This window comes from Phyllostomus discolor, chromosome 12 (assembly GCF_004126475.2).
Source record: "Phyllostomus discolor isolate MPI-MPIP mPhyDis1 chromosome 12, mPhyDis1.pri.v3, whole genome shotgun sequence".
NCBI classification, from domain to species: domain Eukaryota; kingdom Metazoa; phylum Chordata; class Mammalia; order Chiroptera; family Phyllostomidae; genus Phyllostomus; species Phyllostomus discolor.
The window spans coordinates 17,119,325-17,138,734 of record NC_040914.2 but is presented as its reverse complement, the minus strand read 5'-3'; the positions used below and the strand labels follow the sequence as shown (position 1 = coordinate 17,138,734).

The following is a 19,410-nucleotide window of genomic DNA, read 5'->3' as shown; positions in this document are numbered from 1 at the left end:
AGCCTTTCCTGGTGCCCCCTCCCCAAGCAGTTAACAAACGCAGTGAAGTAATAACTTGAGTACATTTAAATTGAACACCTGCCAGGCTGAGCCCCGTCAGGGCAAGGCCTGGCCGATCTCAGTCACTACTGCATCCTCGGCACTTCCCAAAGCTGAAGAGGGGTGGGATCTGAGACGATGAGCAGCTTAAAAACTTCATCCATAGTGCCTCGTTTCTGGGCCAGGCACCCTGCTTAGCATGTGTATGCATATTTGTACTGAAACCCAAACGGACCCAGTGAAAAGCAGCCTCTAGGGGTCCTCATTTTTTTCCCTGAATAGTTTAGAAACTTGCTTTGAACATGTCCAATGCCAATCCCCATCTGCTTCAAGCTGGCATCTGGCCAGAACTCCTGAGTCCCACTAGAGTTGACTAGAAAATGACCTAAAGGCAATTTTCAGTGATACATGGATGGTCTTTTCAACGGTTTTATATGCACCCTTTGACTTACACAAAAACACAGCTAGTACATAGAACCCATGATTGTGCACATGGCATTGCTTAGGATGAGGCCACAAGTGGTTTTTTCAAAGGAGTCCGTTTTAAGAAAAATAATACAGGTGGGTAACTAAATCAGAGCTGTTAGGCTAGATCACAGGTGGCAAACACAAGGCCCAAGGGCGGGATCTGGCCCTCCACCTTGTTTTATCACCCAGCACCTTGTTTCTGTCTCGGCAGCACAGAGCTCCTTGCCCCCAGTTAAGGAGTGGTTACATTTACACAGTCCTAAAATTACATTCGGCCCTTTGAAGGCACGGGAAGGCTGATGTGGCCCCTGGTGAAAATGAGTTTGACACCCCTGTGCTAGGGTTTCAGTCGGATGAGGAAAGGGGCAGACAGCCCCTGATTTGTTTCAAAAACATGAATACGACTCTGGCAAAACATTCAAATATTTTTGCGTTCTTAACACAAATCCAGGCTTGGGAAAAGGCTAATGTGAATTAGAACTTGGAGACCTGTCTGCCCGCTCTAGCCTCCACGCCAGCTGGCCTAGCACTGTACCCGACCCGAAAGAAAACAAATAGGGGTCCCCAGGGCCTAGTGGGGCCTATGGGTAGTAAGCACTCAAGGTAGTAAAAGGGTGGTCTGGCGCTTCTCTCCCCAGAAACGACCCCCGCCAATTCTTGCTCGCCATATCTGGCCTCCTTCCCCCAAGTTAGAGAGCAGCAGAATGCGAAGATCCCCTCAACTTCGTGCTCCGAAAACACGGAAAGAGCCCCCAAAATTGACGGCGAGGGGCGGGTGGGGGGTAGGACAGACAGCGGGAATCGGGAAGACCCCCCCCACCAGACCTCCCAGACAGCGGAAGTGCGTCAGTTTGTCCGCCCCGCAGAGCATTTTGGGAATTGTAGTGAAGCTGGGGGCGGGCGGAGAAATTGACAGTGTAACCCTTTGGAGACCAAAGCGCGCCGGCAGAGCTGCAACAGAGTTGAAGGGCGTTTACAACTCCAGCAGATAAGGCAACTGAGGCAGAGGCCTTCAGTCCTCTCTTTTGTCCGGCTGTTGCCGGCCCGGGTCAGAGGCTTGATACACAAGATTCTAGGGAAAACAAAGTACCAAGTGGACAACCTCTCCCCCCACCCCCACCATCAAATTGCCAACTTCCCGTCCCTTACCCAGAAACCATCCAATCAGGGCCCCTCCGCCCCGCCCCAGGAGCGCCTGCCTTCTTAACTGATCATTGGCTTACCTTTGATGGGCGGAGAACTGAGTTTCAGAGAGGGCAAGACTTTCGCCCAAAGCTGCACAGCAAGTCGGAGCAGAAATTGGACGCCCGGAATCATGTTCGCCCCCTACAGTTTCTGAATTTTTTATTGCTCTGACCATTCGTATCACATCCTCCTTGCAACTCTAGTGCGTGAGCTCCTCCGAGCGCGCTGAACTCCCTGCCCTTCGCAAGTAGTGGTGAGAGTTGTGCGGAAGAAAAGCTGAGAGTTCCCTCCAACACCCGAGCCGCCTGCGGTCCCCTTTAAGAACCGACCCCGGCGGGACTACATTTCCCAGAAGGCTTTGCCTGCACGTTATGTAACTTTCCCTGCGAAGCGGCCTCTGGGGCAGAAGGAGGTGGAGGCGGCGGTGGCCGTTGCAGTGGTGGCGGCGGGAGCGGCGGGAGCCCGAGGCGGCGGCGCCCGCGGCCCATCGCCGGCCCCGAGCTGTGCGCCTCGGCTCGGAGCCTGGACCGGGCGGGGGCGCCGACGTGCATCTGCCTTCCTTTTCAAGGAGGCGGGAGTGAGGAAAAAGGCTTAGGGCCCAGGGGGCGGGGAAGGGGGGCCGGGCCTGGATCCGCGGGAGGCCGAGCCGGAGGCCCGACTGTGGCTCGCGCTTTCCTGGAGACACAAATCGAACATCGACGGTGCGAATCGAACGTCGGCGGCGGGTGAAACGCGGGGGCCTTTCGGCGCGCGCGTAGGGGCCATGGCGTCGGTGCAGGCGTCCCGCCGCCAGTGGTGCTACCTGTGCGATCTGCCCAAGATGCCGTGGGCCATGGTATGGGACTTCAGTGAGGCCGTGTGCCGCGGATGCGTGAACTTTGAGGGCGCGGATCGCATCGAGCTGCTCATCGACGCTGCCCGCCAGCTCAAACGCAGCCACGTGCTCCCCGAGGGCCGCTCGCCGGGACCCCCGGCCCTCAAGCATCAGGCCACCAAGGACCTGGCTGCTGCTACTGCACAGGGGCCCCAGCTGCCACCTCCGCAGGCACAGCCGCAGCCTTCAGGGACTGGCAGCGGTGTCTCGGGCCAGGACCGCTATGACAGGGCCACATCATCCAGCCGCCTCCCCCTGCCCTCACCTGCCCTGGAGTATACCCTGGGGTCCCGCCTGGCCAATGGGCTGAGCCGTGAGGATGCAGTGGTGGAGGGGGCGAGAAGGGCCCTCCTTGGCTCCATGCCTGGCTTGGTGCCCCCCGGGCTACTGGCAGCTGCAGTGTCTGGCCTGGGAAGCCGAGGTCTGACGCTGGCACCCGGCTTGAGTCCTCGTCCGATCTTCAGCTCTGATTTCGAGAAAGAGAAGCAGCAGAGGAATGCAGACTGTCTGGCAGAACTGAATGAGGCCATGCGGGGCAGGGCAGAGGAGTGGCATGGGCGCCCCAAAGCAGTGCGGGAACAGCTGCTGGCGCTGTCCGCCTGCGCCCCCTTCAATGTTCGCTTCAAGAAGGATCATGGACTGGTGGGGCGGGTATTCGCCTTCGATGCTACTGCCCGCCCTCCAGGCTACGAGTTTGAGCTGAAGCTCTTCACCGAATATCCCTGTGGTTCTGGCAACGTGTACGCAGGAGTCCTGGCCGTGGCTCGCCAGATGTTTCATGATGCTCTGCGGGAGCCGGGCAAGGCACTGGCCTCATCAGGCTTCAAGTACCTCGAATACGAACGCCGACACGGCTCAGGGGAATGGCGCCAGCTGGGGGAGCTGCTAACCGATGGTGTCCGAAGCTTCCGAGAGCCAGCTCCTGCTGAGGCCCTGCCCCAGCAGTACCCAGAGCCAGCTCCTGCAGCTCTGTGTGGCCCACCCCCGAGGGCCCCATCCAGGAACCTGGCGCCCGCAGCACGCCGTCGCAAAGCATCCCCTGAGCCTGAGGGTGAGGCAGCTGGGAAGATGACCACCGAGGAGCAGCAGCAGCAGCAGCAGCAGCGACACTGGGTAGCACCTGGTGGCCCATACTCTGCCGAGACCCCTGGTGTGCCCTCACCCATTGCTGCCCTGAAGAACGTGGCTGAAGCCCTGGGCCACTCCCCCAAGGACCCTGGTGGGGGTGGGGGCCCTGGCCGAGCAGGGGGTGCCAGCCCAGCAGCATCCACGGCCCAGCCTGCAGCCCAGCATCGCCTCGTGGCCCGCAATGGTGAGGCTGAAGTCAGCCCCACCGCCGGGGCAGAAGCGGTTAGCGGGGGTGGTGGCAGCACTGGGGCAACCCCTGGGGCCCCCCTGTGCTGTACCCTATGCCGGGAGCGGCTGGAAGACACCCACTTCGTCCAGTGCCCCTCAGTGCCCGGACACAAGTTCTGCTTTCCCTGCTCGCGAGAGTTCATCAAGGCGCAGGGCCCTGCTGGTGAGGTGTACTGCCCCAGTGGAGACAAGTGCCCGCTGGTGGGCTCCTCCGTCCCCTGGGCTTTCATGCAGGGTGAGATCGCCACCATCCTTGCTGGAGACATCAAGGTTAAGAAAGAGCGAGACCCCTAGACCGCCACTGCTACAAGTCTACTGCCCCCATCCCCTTGTCACCCACCGCTGCTGCGGATAAATTATTCCCTCCCCCACCCAGCCCAGTGCCACCCCACCTGTGTACATAATCCCTCCCTCATCCCAGACAGGTCCCCTGGGGTAAACACATTGAGGGTGGGGGGGAGAAAGCTCGTGGCTTCTGTGAGGGCGTGTTTGGGGTCCCTTGGCCCCTCCAATTTCCCTCTCCCCTCCTTGGCTTGGCTTTGCTGCTGCTGGTAGTTGGGGGAGAGGTGCCTCCTTCCTCCTTTCGAAGGGGCCTCCTGGAAATTCGCTCTTTATAAATGAAGCAAAAGCATTTTATTGCTCCCCTTCCCTGCCCCCTTTTCCTCCTTCAATAAATTGAAAGATGGGGTTTTTTTCTTCTTGGTCCCTTAGTTTGTGAGATGCTGCGCCCCCTCCAGGACCCAACTGATCCTGCAGGGAGGGAGCTCACGTTGTCTCCTCCAGGTGGCGCCCTTGACTCAGGCGAGCCCACCGGCTGTCTACAAACGCCTGCCAAGGGTCAATGGGTCTAGTGGTGAGCCCCTTTTTCAGGTGGCAGCACTGAGGCTCAGAGGGGATGGCTGTCACATGGGAGCCGTGGCCAAGCTCAGGAATTAGGCTTCCTTTCTGGTCCATCCCCTGTACCTCCCCAGAAGGTTGGGAGGAGTTGGCGCCCGTGGGGGGGGGGGGGCGGGGAAGATGCATCAGAAAGATTTCTAGGAGGGATGGGGAGTGAGTTCTTGCTGGGCAGAGCCAGAATTAAATACGATTGCTAGAAGGTGCCCGAGGAAAGGAGATTTACTTCTGTGGGTTACACTAACAGGGTCCTTCGAAACACGGTGGTGCTGGCTGCTTCTGGCCTTGTGGTGCAAAAGCGCCAGAGGCAGACACCTAGGAAGCGAACCGGGTTCCTCGCGTCCATCTGGGGAGACCAGTCTCAACGGTGGCCATCCTAGAACACCGTGACTGGCAGGGTAAAAGGCACTCCCCCCAACCTGCGGCTGCCTCTGAAGTGCAAGGCCTTGTCCCGCACCTGTCCGGGTGGACTGATCATTAACCAGGACTTCCTGCTCGCTGATGTCACGGGGCGGGGCCTGAGCCGGCTGTGGGTGAGCAGGGGTTAAGGGGAGGGGCAGCCCCAGCAGCCCAGCCCCCACCCCTGCGACCCTGAAGTGGCCACTCTGGGGAGGGGAAATGCCGGACCCAAAGGCTAACGATGGCCTGGGGTGGAGGATGATAGTTGCGCCGCGGCACAGCACTGTTCTGCGCCCAGACCCTGCGCCCAGACCCAAGGTTCCTCCAGATCTCGGGCGGCAGCTGGGTGTCATATCAGCTAATTTGGAAGACCCCGCCAGTTCTGACCCATCATCTTGGTTACCCAGGGGTCCCGCCCACACATCCTGCAGACCCACATTCATTGGGGACCCTGGCAGGGGTCTTGTCCTCCCCATCTTGAGTTTTGTTTTGTTTTGTTTTTTAATTGATTTTAGAGAGAGAGAAACATCGATTTGTTTGTTCCACTTAATTATGCATTCATTGGCTGATTCTTGTGTGTGCCCTAACTGGGCGGGGATCGAACCTGCAACCTTGGCGTATGGGAAGAACACTAACCAACTGAGCTCCCCAGCCAGAGTCAACATCTTGAGTTTTTAAAACCCTAGTTCTTGGACTTGAGGGGTCCCACCCCCTCCCCCAGCCATCAGGTCTCAGGTGTTCAGTCACCCCTGGCACTGCCAGCCTGGGCTCTGGGCAGGGCTGGGAAAACCACCCCTGATTAAATACACCAGGCGATAAGCCTGGGGCAAGTGAGTCGCCGGGTGGTGTAACGTGCCTGTTCACCCCTCCTGGGCAGTCTTGTGGCCGCCCCAGACACAGCTCTGCAGACCCAAGCACTGGGTCACTCTCCCTCCCCCATCCTCAGGGCCAGAGGACTTCAAATACAGAGCCCTCCACCCCAGTGGGGGTTAAAAAGCTGTGGAGGACACCTGGTCCTTTAAGAACAGCTGGTGGGTGGGTGGGGGGCAGGGGAGTCATCCCCAGCCTGGCCCGGTGTGTGTATTCTAGATAGAGGTTGGGTTAACCATTAACAGAGCAGAAGACCTGACCTGTGTGGGTGTGAGGGGCTGGATCAGCCCCCCTCCCCCAGTGCCAGGGTGGGCCCAGAGTGAAAGGGGTTCTGGATCTATTTGGGGAATCCATGAGGAGGTGATGAGGCTTCCAAAAAGAGAAAGACCCCAAAGAGACTGAAAGAAAGGTGGGGGACAACAGAGGTGGGGAGGGAGATGTAGAGAGACCCAGTCACTGAAAGAAAGAAATCTAGAGAGAGAGAAGGAGAGCTCAAGGGACCCTCAGAAGTGAGGGGGATGAGGAGGCAGAAACAGAGAGACAGACGTTGAGAAAAGAGAAAGAAATATCCAGATACAATGACAGAGACAGAAGGAGGGGGAGATGAGACTGAGGTTGGGAGAGGGATAAAGAGCAAAGGAGAGAGAGAGACTGGGAAATCAAAGAGGTACAGGCGTGACCAGAGAGTTAGGACATCTTCAGACAACAGTTCCAGGAGAGGGAGAGAGTGGATCGCTGCGATGAAGGACAAGCTCCATCTGTCATGGTCACGTGGTCCCCTCAGAAAGGCCTGCTCAACGCCTACTCCTCCAGGTCACAGTTCAAGGGACACCTCCTCCAGGAAGCCCTCCTTGACACCCCAGTCTGTGTCAGGTGCCACTTCTGGGCTGTGACAGACCCGGCACATTCTGAATCATCACTGGGGACTGGATTGCCAGCGTCAGCCCAACCAGGGCAGGGCCAGGTGTCTCAGTCCCCACTCTGTCCCCAGCAACGCCCCCCGCACAGGGCTAGTGTAACGGCTGCATAGATTAATTGTCTCCTCTCCTTCAATAAATGTTTGTGCAGCATCCACTGTGTGACGAGCACTGCGGTGAGTGCTGTGGACACAGCAGGGCACAGACTGCAGCCCCTGCTCTCGTGGAGCTGACGTTCAGGTGAGAGGTACAGACAGTCCCGTAAAATGTGACAGCTGGGGAGCAGGGAGTCCTAAGAAGAAGAAACAAAAGCCAGAGAAAGGGGATAGAGAGTGGTGGAGGTTGCTATTTAACAAGGGAGGTAGGGAAGGGCTCGCCGAGGAGATGACAGTAAGAACGGAAGGAGACGAGGGAGCGAGTCAGGAGAACCCGGGAGAACAGCACGTGCAAAGGCCCTGAGGTGGGAGCCTGCTCTGCTTGCTCCAGAAACAACTGCGTGGCCAGTGTGGCTCTGAGGTTAGAAAGACAATAAGGGAGCAAGGGGGCCCTGCAGGCCGTGGTAAGGACTTTGGATTTAGTTTTGAATGGGGTAGAGGTGTTCAAACACAGAAAAAAGGGATGGAGCCTATGAGGCAGAAATGGCAAAGCACCTCGCTTATCTGTGTGTCCAGGGCTGAACAGACAACCTAGCACATCTGCTTGATGGCAGTGTGCACACAAGTGAACTAGACCCAGACTGACAGAGAGAAGGTCAGAATGGCATTGCAGGGACAGACAGGCTCCCAGGGACAGGCCAGGTAAGGACCCAGGGACGCCCAGGGACAGCAGACACAGACAGACAGTAGCCCAGCTGAGAAGTCCCGCTTCTTCCAGAACCCTCCCCACCCGGAGAGCTTCCCTGAAGCTGGAAAAAAACCCCCAGGCTCCCCTGCCCGCCTCACCCGTGGCGTGCCCACTCACACCTCAGGCAGAGGAAGCTGGCAGGCCGCACAGGAACCTTTTGTGCGGGGGGGGGTGGAGGTGGGCGGGCAGCAGGGACGAAGGGAGAGGAGTGGCGGGCAGGCAGGCAGCGGGCAGCAGCTACACAAAGGCCCCAGTGTCTGCCCTCCTGCCCCCGGGTACAGATATAAATAATACGTATATATATCTTTATATATATATATATACACCAGCGGGCTGGGGGCGGGAGGCTGGGGGCCACACTTCCCCAAGGGCCTGGGCATGATCTTGTGGCCGAGGTCTGATTTTGTGGGGGCTGGGGGCCCTGAGGCACACAGACACTGTGGCTGACACTGAGAGACTGGAGTCAAGAGGGACACGGCGACAGGAGAGAAGGAAACTTACAAAGCCTGAGAGAGAGAGGCAGGCAGACAGGGCCCCAGAGTGAGAACCGGCAGGGAGAGGGGGCTGATGCAGAGACAGAGCAGGAAAATGGGGACACCAAACCTCACTGAGAAAAGACAGGAAAGTTCGAGGTAGAGAGACAGCGGCAGAAGGCAGACAAGGGTCATTCCAGAGAAAGGCAAAGCCACAGAGAAGCCAGGTGAGAGGAAGTGAGGACAGAGACAGAGAGGCCATCAGACACCCAGAGAGGCACACACAGAGAGAGAAGCAGACAGACGGACAGACAGACAGGGCAGGGCCAAGGCTGGGGCTTGGGGAGGCTGGTGACTGTTGGGGGGGGGGACCAGGGCCTGTCTCCAGTCTGGGGGCACTGCCTGGAGGACTCCGGTCCAGCCCAGCCCAGGGCAGGCCTCGCGGCAGGGCGGGGGTGTGGGAGGCGGCCCTGGGTTCCGGATCTCGATGTTTACCTGGGGCAGGCCTTGCAAACAGGCACCCAGCCTGGTCCTCGGAGGGTGGGATGGGATGGGCCCCGCTCTGGCACCAGTGGCCCTGACACACCCACCTGTGGCCTGGGCGGTGAGTAACCCCGTGACACCTGGACAGATGGTGACACATTGAGGGGCAGACATGGTGACACACAGAGACAGATATAGGCAGACCCGAAGTGTCAGAGACATAAACAGACACACGAGCCCAGTGACAAAGACACACTGTGACAGGCACAGGGGCAGGCACACGGTGACAGAGAGCAGGACGCACTGACAGGTAAACGTGTTGTTAGGCCCAGAGACACAGCAACAACATACCACCGGTGACAGGCAGAGGACACAGGGACAGGCACACAGAGGACAATGACAGAACAGTGACACCCACGTGCATACAGGGACCCGAACAGCAATAGCCGCAGAGACCTCGTGCCTGACCCCGACACACAGGTGTACAGGCGCAAACACCACGCACTGACGCAGTGACCAGGGACATGTCACAGTCGACATGTCATAAGCCCTAGGACACAATGACAGCAGGATACACGCATGACACCCAGTGACATGCTGACACACACACACACACACACGCACGCACACACTCTTGACCGGCCCAGACTGCTGCCTTCCAGAGCGCCCCCACCTGCAGCAGGCTGTGGCAGGAGCGGGGGCAACAATGGGGGCCTGGGGACACTGGGGCCCCTGCGCTGCTGTCACCCCTCCCAGGCTCTGGAGCAGCCCGGCGGTCCAGGGTTCTGACTCTTTGCCGGACCAGTGGGGTCCGAGTCCCCATTTCCCGGCTCACCCCTAACTGCGTGGTGGAGGACAAGTGACTTCCCCCCTTCGTGCCTCAGTGTCCCCTGTAATAAAATGGGGTGCAGGAAGTGTTCGGTTTACGACTCGTCAGGTGCTCACACGACGCCTGACATATGGTAAACCCTGGTGGCTGTTACAACTTTCATCTTTATCACCTCTCGTCTTTATCACCTCCTGCCTCCGATGCAGATGGCCCTCGGCCCATGGCAGGGACACTGCTCCGGCCCCGTTCCCCACCCACGGGCCCTTCCTTGGACCGTGTCACCTCAGGCCCACAAACTGCGTCTAGGCCCACATGCTCCCAGCCCAGGCTCCACTGTGTCCCCGCAGCCATCCCTCCATCCCTGATCCCTGGCGTCCTCATGTCTGTCCATGCGTCCCACGTCTGACCGTGGTACTTTTCCACGCTGGACACCAGCCGGCTGTCCCTGGGGTGGGGGTCACACCTGCCCACGCCAGCCGAGCTGGTGGCCACTAGACACCCTGACGGATGGCCCCACCCTCCCCCCAGGACCCTACAACAACACCCGCCCCTCCGGCCACCTGAGGTCCCCACTGGGGCGGCCTGAGGCCCAAGCCTGGGGACAGGAAGCCCCAGGCCTGGCCGCCCTGAAAGCCTCTTTCAGCCTGGGCCTCCTCCCGCTGCCACCGACTCCTCCTGCGGAATAATATTTGGGCTGTTGGCCGGGTGGGGGGCGGGGGCCAGATCCGGAGGCCGCCTGGGAGAAGCCAGAAACCGCAGGGCTTCCTGCCTCAGGCCGGCCGCTCCGACTCAGGGAGAGACCCCCAGGCCCGAGGGAGGGGGGCGGGCGCCCGGGGAGACTGAGGGCCTTTCTCTCGGCCCCAGTTGTTTTTTCCAGGAACCGGGAGGAATTCCCCAGCCTGCCCAGGACAGCGAAGCTGGTGGGACGGCTGACAGGGAGCCAGCACGGCAGGGGGCGGGGGTGACACGCAGCCGGCAGGGCGGGCACAGCGACAGAAATAGAGGGCCCGGCCAGTGCGAGGTGGCAGGTAGGGGTGGAAACTTAGGGAGCTGGGAGAGGGAGACCGGAGCAGGAGGAGAGAGGCCGGAGATCCTAGGAGTTGAGGGCACATGGACCCCAAAGGAAGTCCCCTAGAGAGTCCCCTCTAGAGAAAAGAAAGACCTGGAGACCCAGGGAGAGGGAAGGACTCAGGCAGAGCCACAGGAAGAATAAGAGAGAGAGAGCAAGGCAGACCATGTGAGAAACAGATGTAGAGAACGAGTGAGTGGTTTAAAAAAAAAAATCAAGGGCCAGAGTGCTGGCAGGGTGGCTCAGTTGATTAGAGCATCATCCCCATACGCCAAGGTTGTGGGTTCGATCCCCGGTCAGGGCACATACAAGAATCAACCAAGGAATGCATAAATGAGAGTGTGTGTGTGTCTCCTTTTCTTTCTCTCTCTCTCTCTAATATCAATAAATAAAAAATTAGAAAACTAAAACAAGGGACGGAGACAAAGACACAGAGAGAGGATTAGGGATGGGGCGATCAGAGAGAGATGACACCAAGGGACACAGAGAAAGACGGACACCGGAACTGGGAGAGACATCACACTCACACGCAGATGGATGAACAGATGGCCTTTGGTCTTCGGGTGACTGAGTAACTGAGTGAGTGGTAGGGAGCCGGTGACCAGGAAAGACAAAGGTGACATAAGGGAAGACACATCTCAGACCAGCCATGCCCACCTGCTCCAGGCCAGCTGAAGGGCCTTGGTCCAGTCCCTGCCCGTTCTGGGCCTCAGTTTTCTGCTCAGTGAAGTGAGGGGCGGGAAGTGCACAGTTGTGTTCCTGAGAGAGCCATGTCCTCAGAACATCTGCGTGACGGACAGACAGACAGACAGACTCTGAGCCCAGGGAGAGACCTGAAGGGACAGGCCCCTGGGGCCAGAGGAGAACCCAGCTCCCTCTCCACACACTCTCCTACAAAAGCGACAGACACACACCAGGGCCAGCCGACCACGGTGACAGGCACACACGAGCACCAGCAGCCTTACTTTTCAACACAGACAGGTGCGGACACAGAGACACACATGAAACATGCCATGACACGACCGCCCGCCACATGGATGTTGTCACACACAGACTCTTGCATGCCACGAGTCCGCAGGCACGCCAACATACAGAGACCCAGGGGGCCACTCTTGTGACACGGGGAAGACACACGTGCCAGAGCCTGCTTCCCTGCGGGCCACGGAAGCGCACACCCAGAGCGGGGACGGACCGCAGACCCACACGATGAGAGACAGAGACGATCATCATCGGTGCCGCCCCGTGGGGCCTCACCAGGTGCGATGAGGGCCCGGGGCACGCGTGCGCGCGCGCACACACGCAGACTTGGGCTCCAACACCCAGTCTCTTTCCAGGAACACCGAGTCTGCCCCTCTCCTCCTCCATGGCCGAACCCAAAATCAAGCAGCCCCTGGGGTCCCCGAGCCTCAGAGCTGGGGGGGGGTCTGTGCAGTGGGGGTGGGGCGATGGCCTTGGTCACTGCACAGCCACCTCCCCCTGCTGCCCTGGCCCCGCGGCTGCGGGGGCTGCTATCTGTGAGCAAACTGTCCTTGGGGTCAGGGACAGCCAACAGCCAAAGGTCAGGTCGATGCCTCCCCCGGCCCCTCCCCCACAGGCAGCCAGTTCTTGGGGGCAGGAAGGAGGGGGGTCAGGGAAACAGCAATTCAGGGGTTCAAGTTCCACAGGGCCCATCCACCAAGGACAAGAGACATTCTGTGTGAGGCAGAAACGGTGCCTTTAATGTTCAAACACAGCCAGCATCCCACTTCCCAGGCAAGACCCAGACTTCAGTAGAAATCGCCCGCCCCAGCAGTCCTTCCTGGTCCCTCCTGGACCAGAGCAGGGGATGGGCTCCAGGGAGAATCGAGGGCACGCTCCTCTCCATCCCTCCCTCAGCTCACACCAAAGGGACAGTGATTATTATGTCCACCAGCCAGCACGGTGGCCGCCGTAGCTCCCAGTGGACCAAAACAGATGTTACGTGGGATGATGGCCAACTCGGCACCTACCGGGCCGAGAGGTCCACCCCAAAAAAGTGATCACAGCACCCAACTGGCCAAAGAAGATGCACCTGAACCAGCATCACCTTGGCAACCAAAGGGTCAGCCGAGAGGACATCCATCCCTGTCCAAAGGGCCAACCAGATGTCATCCTGATGGGGGCCATCAGGAGCACCCAGTGGGTCGACCAAGTATATCAATCAACATGGCAGACTTCACAGTACCCGACGGACTGCCACGACGCCCACAGAAGCGGCAGTCACCACAGTAAGCAAGAGACCAGCCAAGATGTTGAAGTGGCGGGGACGGACGCAGCGTCTCGGGGAGAACCAGGCCCCGCCAGCCCGCCTGCGTCAGCTACAGCCGAACCCCACCCGCCGTGGCTCTGGCCCCCGCTAGGAGGCGTTCAGCACAGAGCGGGAATAGAGGCCCTGGTAGTAGACCCCAGGCTCCCCGCCCTCTGCCCCGTAGCCCCCAAACCCCACGTCCAGCTTGGGAGGTGCTGGTGTCTGTTCCGACATCAGGTTGTTGATGGAGAAAGGGTGGTTGAAGTTGTAGGGGGCGTCCAGCTTCAGCTCCCCCGGGAGCTCCAGGCCAGTGAAGTAGGGTGTGGAGGAAGGCGGCGAGCCACAGTCCAGAGCCCCCACGTCCTCCCCACCCTGGGCCTCAGGCTCGGGGGGTGGGGGCTGGGGCTGCGGCTGCGGCGGAGAGGAGACGGTGGCAGCCGGGGTGGCGCTCGAGGCGGCGGATCCTGCACCATTCCTGGGGGCGGAGGTCCCGCCGCCACCTTTCTTCACCTTCTCCTCCAGCTTGAAGCGCTTCTGGCGGCGCAGGTAGCAGCCGTTCTCAAACATGTTCCCTGAGCTGGGGTGCAGGGCCCAGTAGGAGCCCTTGCCTGGCTTGTCTGGGGAGCGCGCCACCTTGATGAAGCAGTCGTTGAAGGACAGCGAGTGGCGAATGGAGTTCTGCCAGCGCTGCTGGTTCTCCCGGTAGTAGGGGAAGAGGTCCATGATCCACTGGTAGATCTCGCTCAGCGTCAGCATCTTGCCCGGCGCCTGCTGGATGGCCATGGTGATGAGCGAGATGTAGGAATATGGCGGCTTGGCGTGCGCCAGGGACCGCCGGTACCCTTTCGGCATCTCTCTCCCGTGCACCAGCCCCGGGCCCGGGCCCGGGCCCCCGTACCCTGAGCTGCTGCCTCCACCACCGCCGGCACCCAGGCCTGGGAAGGTGGGGCCCAGGGGTGCGGTGGGGGCTGGGGGCGCCAGGGGTCCTGAGGGCAGTGGGGAGGCAGGGAGTCCCCCAGGGGAGTAGGGAGAGCTCAGAGGGTTCAGGGTCATGTAGGAGTTGAGGGGAGCCATGGTGGGCACTGGGGTCACTGGAGAGTAAACCTGCATGGAGAGAAAGAGAGACGGAGAGGGGTCAGTGCGGCCCCACTCACTGCTCAGCACAGGGTTGCTGGACCCACTGTGTCTGTCTGTCTTGTAGAGACTATGAGTCCCTTCCGTCCTTACTTTTCTCCGTTAACAGCCGTTTCTGGAAGTCTCTCTCTCACCCCTCCTTGTGCACCGCCCCCCACACTCCAAGACACTGAAGCTTATGCTTTAAGCGGTTCTCGAAGTGTAGCCCAGGGGGACACCCTGGGGCATCTTGGAGACCTTTCCGGGGTTTAGGCGTCCAGAGGTCAAGCTGCTTTCCCATGGAGCTAAGACATGACTAGCCTCCTTCCCTCTCCTTCCCTGCTGAGTGTGCTGGGGGGTGGGGGGGTAGGTTTCGGAGGCCAGGGGACACTCGACCCCACGCCAGACCAAACGCAGACTCGGCTGCGAGAATCCCACTCCTGTCTGTGCAAACGACACTGAAGAGATTCGAGACACTGTGACGGCGCCACTCCTCTCACTCCGAGCTCCGAAATGTCGCTACTTTAATAAAAATACATCATTTGCACTAACAAATCATTGCTATTTTAGAACTAATTAATACGTTAAAATTTTTTTGTTTTTATTTCTTATAAGGTCATCATTAAGATAGCCATAACCCACACCCACAACAACATGGGGTCCTCAATAATTTTTAAAAGTGTTAAAAGGTCCCGAGACCCCAAAACTGACCCCTGATGACTTATCAAATAACTGAATCTATATATGTGCGCTCTCTCCATCTTTTAAAATTACAATCTTTAGGTTATAAAATTACAATCTTTAATAGGCCACAAATGTTTGACTGTCGCCCTGACCAGTGTGGCTCAGTTGGTTGGGCGTCGCCCCACAGAGTGAAAGGTCACGGGTTCGATTCCCAGTCAGGGCACAGGCTCGTGTTGCCAATTCTGTCCCTGGTTGGGGCGCGTATGAGGGGCAACCAATCAACTGATCAATGCTTCTCTCCCCTTTTCTCTTTCCTTCCCCTCTCTAAAAATAAAACGAACAAATCTTTAAAAAAATGTTTAACTACCAGAAATCATGTTCAACCTTATCATCTAATTACTGTATACAGGGTCCCACAGAAGTAACACCTGGTTGAGTGTGGCTGGTAGGGTAATAATATGGGTATAATAATTTATAGTTTAAACTTGAACATTTCACCTAAAATGTCATATGGTGTGCTTCAGCATGAGAGTATTGCTACAGAATTACATGCCTATGATTTTGTAATGAAGAGGGGCGTTACTTGTGCCAGACCCTGTCTATATCATCAAATCGAAGGCATCACTGTTTGTAAAACTGCGGTATTCAGTATCAGTAAGAATGCGGGGGGGGGGGGGGGGGCGGAGACCCACTGTGAGTTTTATAATCCCTAAGCACCACTGGCTATAAAACCCATTCCGTTCTCAGAAGCATTCAGAAGGGGAAAAATGTGCATCAGTGAAACATGGGGGCCATTGCTGTCTCAGTAACTCCCCACACAGCTTTCCTTCCATCCATTCAGCAGGATTTCCCGGCCACCTGCTCCATGCCGGGCACTGCTCCCGGCACGGCGTGCAAAGGCCCCCTCTCATCTTCACAGCCGCACTGGCACTGTGTGGAGGTGCCGTGATGACCCCCATTCTACAGCTGAGCAAGCCGAGTCCCAGAGAGGTTGTCAGGACCACACAGCCAAGAAGAAGCAGAAGCGGGATTCTGAGTCCCACAGACCGGCCTTCTGGACCAGGCTGTGTAAGCCGAGACCACGCCGACTGACACGCCTGCCCTCATACAGCGGACAATCCCGCAGGAGGGGAACGAGAGGGGGAAAGTATGAAGTGTGGTGAACGGTGGTTTCTCTCCCTCTGTGTGTATTGACTCCTTCCATCTGCTGTCTTCCATCCTCCCCCGCTCTGTCCTCCGTCTGCCAGGCTCCCCTGCCCCCCGTCCCTGTCCCCGCTGGGGTCTCATGGCCTTAGGGGTGCTGCTCTAGCTCTGTGGGAGCCACCTTTGCTGTGAGGTAGTGGGTCCCCTCTCTGCCCCGTCACTGTAAGCGTGTGCAGGTCCCATGTCCAGAGAGCAAAGGGAACTGCCAGGGTCACCCAGGACGTCAGGGACAGTTGGCAACCAACTTGGGTCTGAGTTCCAGTCAGAAACTCTCTCCTCAGTCTGTCCTGTGTCCATCCAGGGCCTCTCTGACTTTCCCCGTCTCCGTGTCTGTCTGCCTGCCTCTCTCCCTGTCTCGTTCCCTCCACACCCCTTCGCTCTCCTGCCTCCCTTTCCCACTCTGTCTCGCTCTGCTCCCCACACTCTTGGCCCTCATCGCTCCCCATCTCTTTCCTTCCCAGGGTCTCCCCTCTGCCTTCCTCTGCTCCTGCTTCTCCCTAACCCCATGTCTCTCCCCCCGCACCCTATCTCTCCCTCTGTCTCTCTCTACCCTGCTCCTCCGTCACCCCCCTCTTCCTCCTTCAGCACACCTTCATATCCACCCATCTGCCTTCTTCCCTCAGCATCTGCCAATGTCCATAAGCCTCACATTGAAATCAAAGCCACAGCCACTTCCCTCCCCCCATGCACTGGTCCCCCCTCCCCCCACTAGCTAGATTTGCCCCCTCCCCAGAATAAGAGATAAGAGGAGAAAGGGACAGATTCACGGGATCTACAGAACATTCCTAAATCCCTCTACAACCCTCCTCCCACTTTTCCAACTCAGTCAGACCTTCTTCCATCGCAGTGTATCACAGAGGAAGACAGATGGGGACCCCAAGGCCCTCCTTTCCTGGCTACCTACCCGTCCGGAAGTTCTCCCTGAGGTCTGACCTCCAGCACTCCAGCTGCCCTAATCCACCATAAGCTTTCCCACGCCCCGGGGCTGGGATGAACCCCCAGTGTCCGGGTCTGAGCCGGATTTCCCTGCCAGGGCGGGGCTGAGATTGGGGGGAAGCCCTCAGAGAACCTGCACCCCCACCCCGGGACTGAAATTTCTCCCCTTTCATTTCCTTATTGTCTCTGGGGGAGGTGTGGAGCAGAGGAAGGCAGTGTGAAGCCAGAAGCCTGGTTTCTAGTCCCAGTCTCCACCCAGGACCTCAAGCAGCCCCCAACTCTCCAGGAAGCTTCAGGTTTTCCATCTCTAAAAGGGGGGAGGAGTCGGACCAGCTGATGTGTGAGAACTGGAGGCCAGCGGGACGATTTCCTTCCAGACAGGGAGCCAGCCTGGGGGTGTCAACATCACCCTAGCAAGCAGGCACGGAGGGCTAATAGCAGTATGGGGCACCTCTCAGCTCTCAGTTGCTGAGTGAGTGCAAATGTTTCTTTCCCCACTGTTCTCATGCAAGGGAAGGAGGTGGCTCAGCTGAGAAGGCTGGGGTGACCCTCAGACAGTATTTCCATCTCCAACCCCCACCCATAGATCGACTCTCCCAAAATAGGTCCCCAAGGGCTGATCATCTCTAGACTGTCCCTCAATTTCTGACACAATTTCCACACAAACTGTCCCCTCAACTTCAGACTCCTCCATCCTAGACCCCACCACAATTTACTTAAGATGTGCCCACCTAAATACTGATTTCTAGTTTGTTCCCGCAAATCCTGTTCCCAGTCTCTGAACTCTCCCAGGGTTCAGCTGGGTTTCCCTCGCCATCTGGGAACCTTCACCTCCAACCTAGTCTCTGCCTTCCGACACCTCCAGCCACGGATCTCCACCCTCTCCGCACTCCCAAACCCCTCCCTGGTCGGCCTGCCCCACCCCACGTGCACCTCACACCTCGACAGCCCCAGGGCTGGCCCCTCCCTGGCACCATGCCAAGCCTCACAGGCCTGGGGATCCAGGAGTCTCACCCTACAGTGCAAACCCCAGACCCGTACTCAGGCACGTGGGGGCCCCTGTAACCCCCAGATCTCAGTCTCCTTGGAGAACTCAGCCATTCCAGCCTCCCTCCCCCACCTCAAGCCGAGAGCCCCCTTCCGGGTTAGGAATTGAAGTGTCCAGATCCCAGGGAACCCTCAACTAGAACCCTGCTCCCCTCTCCACTTCACAATGATGACTACAGAGAGAGTGAGCTAAGGAAGAGTCCTTGCAGCAAGAGGAATGCAAGTTAGACTTGGGGGAGGACTTTCTGTCCGCTGGGGTGAGGGAATTAAAGCTATACCCCGCCCCCCTAATCCAGGGTGGTCTAGTAAGAAATGGGGCTGGTGAGGACATTAGCAATTACTGGAGATTACTGGAAGAGGTGCGAAACCTGAAACCCGCCAGCCTCTCACAAGTAGAATCCCCGCTGAGGGTCTCTAATAACAATTAAACCAGTGAAGTTCAGTTGGAAGGGGTAAGGGTCAGGAGCAGAGATGGGGGGTGGGGAATGGAAAATGACCCCTCTCCTACTCTCCCGCTCCCAACTCTGCCCCCCCTTTATCTGAATCCCAACTCTAACCCACCTGTTATTTCATTCTCTCAAAAACCAAACTCTACCTCTTATCCCTAAGCACTAACCCTTATCTCGGACCTTATCTCAGATCCCACTCTATCCCTGAACTCCAGTTCTAATTTCTAGGCCGGAACTCCCATCTTTAACACTAGATTCTAACCCTGAGCTCCCACCGCAGATTCCCTTAATGGTGACCTCCCTCTCCCACCTTTTAGTTCCTTGTATTTTCCCCCGATTTTGACCCGCTTCCTAATCCCTCAGCGCTGCCCCTATCCTGCGATCCTGGAGGTCTGATTCCTAGCTTTGGTTCGTTAATTTCGCTCGCTTTCATTTGGAGTCGCCAGCGTCGAACCGTCCCATTTAAATTGTGTCCTGACCCTTGCCTAAATTTTCCTGACGCCCATTTATCCCTCACTCCGACTAACCTACGGAAACGGCGCTCCCTCACTGCTACACCTGGTCTCCGAGTCGCTAGTTCCTCTGCTCCTCAACTCTAGTTGGGGCCCACATTTGAGCCCACACCCCGATCCCTGACCCCATTTAAGCCCGCACCTTAATTCTTGTTCCCCACTTCCCGCTCCGCCATCCCCGCGGACACACCTCGCCCGCCTCCGGGTAGTAGCTCCACTCCGCCAGGTCATGAGCCTCCATCTTCACCGAGCCCAGCATCCCCCGGGCCTGCGCCCCCACCTGCCCCCGCTCCGGCCCGGGGGGGAACCAAGCGCTTCGGATCTCCCAGCCCTCACGGCCCGAGTTCCAACCGGCAACCGCCCGTCCGACTGCCCTGGGTCCCCGCCGTCCAGGGCGCCGCGGGAGGCGGCCAAGCTTTATAGCAGGGACACCCCCCCCCCCCCCACTCCCGCCGCTCCCGCCCTCCCGGGCTCCCCTCCCGCGCTCGGAGTGGGGCGCCC

General features: G+C 58.4%; 2 protein-coding genes across 2 annotated transcripts; one reads left to right on the top strand and one right to left on the bottom strand.

Annotated features, from left to right (window-relative positions):
- Positions 1 to 1,957: 1,957 nt before the first annotated feature.
- On the top strand, positions 1,958 to 4,620 carry IRF2BP1 (interferon regulatory factor 2 binding protein 1). Its single transcript, XM_028530010.2, has one exon. It carries the CDS (start codon positions 2,456 to 2,458, stop codon positions 4,214 to 4,216), a length of 1,761 nt encoding a protein of 586 aa, XP_028385811.1. The 5' UTR covers positions 1,958 to 2,455; the 3' UTR covers positions 4,217 to 4,620.
- A 7,774-nt stretch (positions 4,621 to 12,394) lies between these two features.
- Positions 12,395 to 19,326, bottom strand: FOXA3 (forkhead box A3). The gene is made up of 2 exons (XM_028530040.2): positions 19,100 to 19,326; positions 12,395 to 14,069 (listed from the first exon to the last, which is right to left on the bottom strand). The coding sequence occupies exons 1-2, from the start codon at positions 19,166 to 19,168 to the stop codon at positions 13,074 to 13,076; spliced, it is 1,065 nt and encodes a 354-aa protein (XP_028385841.1). The 5' UTR covers positions 19,169 to 19,326; the 3' UTR covers positions 12,395 to 13,073.
- Positions 19,327 to 19,410: the final 84 nt, after the last annotated feature.

Bases quoted from the DNA above. Each gene is read 5' to 3' on its own strand.
- IRF2BP1 (XM_028530010.2), top strand. From the start codon at position 2,456: ATGGCGTCGGTGCAGGCGTCCCGCCGCCAGTGGTGCTACCTGTGCGAT.
- FOXA3 (XM_028530040.2), bottom strand. From the start codon at position 19,168: ATGCTGGGCTCGGTGAAGATGGAGGCTCATGACCTGGCGGAGTGGAGC. The intron at 14,070-19,099 runs GTGTGTCCGCGG...CTCTCCATGCAG, and splicing joins ACTACCCGGAGGCGGGCGAG to GTTTACTCTCCAGTGACCCC.